Source organism: Panicum virgatum, chromosome 1N, assembly GCF_016808335.1.
Source record: "Panicum virgatum strain AP13 chromosome 1N, P.virgatum_v5, whole genome shotgun sequence".
NCBI lineage: Eukaryota > Viridiplantae > Streptophyta > Magnoliopsida > Poales > Poaceae > Panicum > Panicum virgatum.
Window position 1 is genome coordinate 16,012,359 of NC_053145.1, and position 5,120 is coordinate 16,017,478.

Genomic DNA, 5,120 nt, shown 5'->3' on the forward strand with positions numbered 1-5,120 from the left:
CGTTCCGGGCCGTCCCAATCCGCCCGGATAGGGCCTCGTTCCGGGCCATTCCAGGTTCTGCCGAACGAGGCCTAATGGGGTTAGGAATGTGACGTGAAGGAATATTACACTTACCTCAACTGGAAGTCAACATGATTCTTTGTCATCTCCTACACACTGAAAAGGCAGACATTAAGTCTGAATGTTTGGTTCACCAAAATGCGGTACTGGTATGTACAGATGCCAAACCTTTTTAGAAGATCTGGAAATAAATCGACGGATTGAATGAACTAATAGTACTGAAGAAATCTTGACATCTCTAGACAGGACAATTTGGCAACGAATGTATGTACACAGGTTATCCTCACTAGGAAATAATATAGGAACTAAGAGAACTACATGCATTTTAGTGCTACACAGCTACTGGAGGCCACCAATCTAGCAATGAATAGATTATAGATACAACAGAAAGAATAGCCAAAAATGTTGAAGAATTTTGGAGACAATAACACAATCTTTTGGATAATAGCCTGAGATCTTCAATAGAAACATATCGAATTTGCAAGTCACTGCAACTGCCGTTGTCGGGAGATCTGCTGAAGCCCTGCTTCCAGGTCTTCCAACGTGATTGTGATCATTGTATCAACATCGATGCAGTTGAAATCAAGGCGTAGGTCCAGGTTCTCGCGGGCATTGATGAGCAGCGTGTCTACAAGGCCTCCATTCATCTGTTTCCGCCGCTCTTCGGTGGTCTCTCTGCCAATCAGCTCTCCAATGACCTCAATGCTGCAGCTTGGGTGCAGTTTGAACCCATAAAGTAAGCTGCTCTCACTTGGGTTCTTCATCTTCATATGTAGGATCTCTGCTAGTTCTGTCGTGCTGAAATCCTCGAAATAGAAGAATTTCGTGACTCTCCTACAGAAGCCATCATTTGAGGCAATGACACGTTTCATTGGCTCACAGTACCCAGCAAATATGACAACTACCTTGCCACTGTCCATTACCGACATTATCTCCTCCAAGGCTTCTAAACCATAATCCTTGTCATCAGATTTTTGCATTGGTATCAACCTGTAAGCTTCGTCCACGAAAAGAATACCTCCCTCAGCATCCTGTATCTGTTGAGATGTGATCATGGTAACAATGAATTAGGTATGATATGACACGTAAAAAAATCAAGTTCTAAATTTGTTTCATGGTTTCCCTTAAACTGAAAACGTGCAATTGAGAACCTTTCTGACAGGAGAGAGAGGAGAGATACCTTCCTCCTAGTCTTCGGTCCAGTATGCCCCACGAATTCTCCAACAAGATCAGTTCTCTGAACTTCGGTAACTTTGTCGGTGGGGAGAACTCCAACCATATGAAGCAGCTTTCCAAGAATTCGAGCAACCATAGTTTTACCTGCAATAGAGATTGAAACATTATAAACAGAGGATTGATGTTTCCGGCAACTATATCTACCTAAGCTTGCATTCTAGTGAAAATGTTCCCAGACTTTACAAACATGTTTAGCCAAACTTCAAGGCATGCTCCCAGTTCACATCTGAAGCAAGAGCTCCGTATCAGATGTTCAGTAACACATAGCTGATTCTAATTGTACCATACTAACAATATAACAGTATTACCATAATGATAGACCATAGCATTGCTTTTGATCATTGATCAAATTAAACAGACTATGGTAACAGAAAAAAGGTGGCTTCTTTTGAAAAAATTTACCAGTTCCTGGATTGCCAAGAAATGCCATATGGGGAGCTCTTCTGCTAGCAATCCCTAAGCCCATAGCCCGTCGTTTCTCATCAAAAAGCATTCCCCTTGCCCATCGACGTAATTGCATTTTTAGCTCTTGCAGGCCAACAATTTGTGATATCGCCTCTTCAAACTCTGCCATTGCTTTCCCTTCGCGGCATGACATGAGGGCTTTCCGTTTTCTTTGCTCCTCCATATGACGACTGAGGAGATTCAGCAACTTCTCACAACCCGCTCCTCCTGGAATATGATTTAAGGGCATTTTGCCTTCCTGTTGGCAAGACATGATAACAGAGGTCACCAGATTGTTAATTTTAATATGATTTTAAATAAGTAACTAAAAACCATTACAGTGAATCAAGTAGTACATCATCTTTTGCAAAGCAATCCGCATTGTAGCTGAGCAACACACTGACGGTGCTGCAATCTCCAGCTTGAAGTGCGTGCCAGACAGCCAAATGCAATGGTGTCATGCCGTTCTGCATCAGCATGATTTGAGCATAACAAAATTCTGCATGCATTATCAAATTAAAAAAATGAAATGAAACAGACATATCATACATTGGCTTTGGCTTCTATGTGTGCACCACGTTCAAGAAGTAGATTTGTTGACTCACAAGAACTATTTTTCACTGCCATATGAAGAGGAGTCTCACCATACTGTCAAACAATGGAATACTTAGATTAGGAAATACAAGCTCATTGCATGAAAGAAGTGTGGAAGAGGACACATTTGAGTACCATGTTCTTTGCCTCCAGATCAACCATTTCAGTACCTTGCCAGTTAAGCAAGAACTTGACTATTTCTGTATTGTTGTAGCCAGCAGCAACATGAAGTGGTGTTTGACACATCTAGAAATATTTCAAAGAGAAGATAAGTAAGATCAAGATGGCACACTTATCATACCCATCTTTTCTGCTGTAAACAACTAGTTGTATTGAGAAGGCAATTAAAACAGTGATTGCTAGCAAATAAAATCATGCTCGTGCATCACGGCTGGTTGGCAGCACAGGATATCCAATTTAATCAGGTCACTAAACAGAAACGTCAAATCAACAATGCAACGCGATAAAAGGGGATATGAAAGCAACCCCTGAAACGACCGCAGAGAATTTTAAATGGAGAATCAAAGCAAAGCATACCAGACAACTTTAAATCATGACAAATCTTGAAAGCGAGTGGGGGCTTACCGATTACCGAAATAGAGGAATTTTTTAAACAAGACCACAGAAATCAAGACAACACAACAAAGATACCCATCCCAATCTATCTAGTATCATCTTCTTGCCCCAGAAAGCTTCAAAATGGGCAGAAACAAAAGGAACCAGCAGAGAAAGGAGAAACACATCGGCTATAGGACGGAGCAAATGAACAATTAAGCTATCAGGAGGGAACGCAAGCTAAGCACAGGAGCAAACCAAGTCCCAGAAATCAGTTCCAAGAAAAGGACTAGAAAACACAATACCAAAGGGCGGATTAGCCAAAGCAGCCGGGACGAAATCCAAGAACCGGCTCAAGAAAACCAAGCTATGATTACACAATCCCGAGCAACCTCACATTTCTACACCCAGCAAGATCACTTCCTCATCACGAATCTAATACGCTCAACCCTCACAGCAAACATCAAGAACCATGACACCGACCAGAGATCGCATTTTTTCCCTTCAAGCAAAGCAAAGAAGCAGGGGGCGCCTCACGTACGACGGGATTCTTATCGTTGAGGAGGGCAGGGTTCTCCCGCAGCATCCTCTGGACGCCGGCGAGGTCGCCGGAGCGCGCGACGCCGTGAATGGTCTCGACCTTGGCCGGGCGCGGCCTCGGGCCCCCGTTCTGGCTCCCCGGCATCTCCTCCCTCCCCCTCTTGTGGACCTCCACGGCTCCACCTCCGTGTGTGTGCGCCCGCGTGAGCGCTCTCCGTGTGTGTGAGTGAGGAGGAGCCGTCGAGGAGGAGGAAGAAGAAAGGGAGGCGACGGCGAGGCCGCGAAGAGGATGGGCCGACGGGGACCGGTCCTTTCGCTGTTATTCGTCTTTTAAAAATAGTCGCGTTTTTCGCATTGATTTTTGTTTATTATTTTGGTTTAATTTTAGATTTTCTTGCTTTTATTTTTGGCATGTATCCCGGATTATCTGCTTTCCATTTGTTACGGAAGAAAACCGTTTCCTCGTTTCTTCTCCTTTTTCACATGCAAAAGTGAATGCTCTCTCTCTCTATATATCTATATATATATATATATATATATATATATATATATATATATATATATATATATATATATATATATATCTATATATATATATATATATATATCTATATATATATATATCTATATATATATATATATATAAAGTGAATGCTCTTTTCCCTTGCCACTTTCGGTTGTTCTCTATCTTAGCAAAATATTTCAAACTGTAGTTTTTTAAATATTTGAAACTGTCTTTCTAAGTATTATTTTCTTTGGATACGGAGATAACCCAGCAATCATGTTAGAATTTTTTCAAGTTAATTTGGTTTGTTTCGGAAACACAAGATAGTTTTTTTCTCGTGATCATGCTTGAGCACATATTTCATTAAAAGAGAGAAAACATCAAGATAGGTTGCTCAACCTATTTTTAAATCATTAATATTTTGCTAAAAATTTGCGTAATACCCTACGTCCTGTGTGGTTTGTATTGCCTTAGGTGTTGATGATTGTTTGGAGGGGATCCCTGTCCGCCCTTATATATCCGGGGGGACATGGTTACATGGAAAGTCCTAGTCGAGTATAGTTGGAATCCTACTACAACATAATCGGGTAGTTTTTTTTATACTACAGTTAGTTCTATGCCTATTCGAATAGTTACAAAAGAGGTAAGGTACATCCATAAGCTATCCCTTACTCTAGAACATTCTATATCTATAAGCAGTCCCGCTGTCCCGGGTCCGACAGAGATAACCCAGCAATCATGTTACAATTTTTTCAAGTTAATTTGGTTTGTTTCGGAAACACAAGATAGTTTTTTCTCGTGATCATGCTTGAGCACATATTTCATTAAAAGAGAGAAAACATCAGGATAGGTTGCTCGACCTATTTTTAAATCATTAATATTTTGCTAAAAATTTCTTTAGGTTGGCAATTGGTCTTTGTCATTGTTCACCTTGAAAAATTTTCTTTACATTCTAAAAGAGTATTTCTGGTTGGCAAAAGAGGATTTTACAAGACAAGACCATAAACTCTGATACCATAAACTGGTCTTTTACACTATTACAATTCAGAATTAAGCGAGACACTTAAAAAATGCTCAGAGGGGGGGCCGGGCTGATTGCAACAGAGCAACGTTGTTTCCTCTCGAAACTTTTCACCCATCACATCAAGAAGAATCTTACCAACTAGAAATATTAAATAAAATATAT

General features: G+C 40.8%; 1 protein-coding gene across 1 annotated transcript; it reads right to left on the minus strand.

Moving 5' to 3' along the window:
* Positions 1–248: 248 nt before the first annotated feature.
* On the minus strand, positions 249–3,735 carry LOC120655330 (protein CbxX, chromosomal-like). The gene is made up of 7 exons (XM_039933085.1): positions 3,431–3,735; positions 2,470–2,580; positions 2,290–2,388; positions 2,097–2,207; positions 1,699–1,999; positions 1,241–1,380; positions 249–1,097 (listed from the first exon to the last, which is right to left on the minus strand). Exons 1-7 carry the CDS (start codon positions 3,572–3,574, stop codon positions 546–548), a joined length of 1,458 nt encoding a protein of 485 aa, XP_039789019.1. The 5' UTR covers positions 3,575–3,735; the 3' UTR covers positions 249–545.
* Between the last annotated feature and the right edge of the window lie 1,385 nt (positions 3,736–5,120).

Excerpts from the sequence above, each read along its gene's own strand:
- LOC120655330 (XM_039933085.1), bottom strand. The coding sequence starts at position 3,574 with ATGCCGGGGAGCCAGAACGGGGGCCCGAGGCCGCGCCCGGCCAAGGTC. Across the intron at positions 2,000-2,096 it reads ATTGCTTTGCAAAAGATGAT|GAAGGCAAAATGCCCTTAAA; the intron begins GTACTACTTGAT and ends TCTTGCCAACAG. Across the intron at positions 1,098-1,240 it reads GACCGAAGACTAGGAGGAAG|ATACAGGATGCTGAGGGAGG; the intron begins GTATCTCTCCTC and ends ACATCTCAACAG.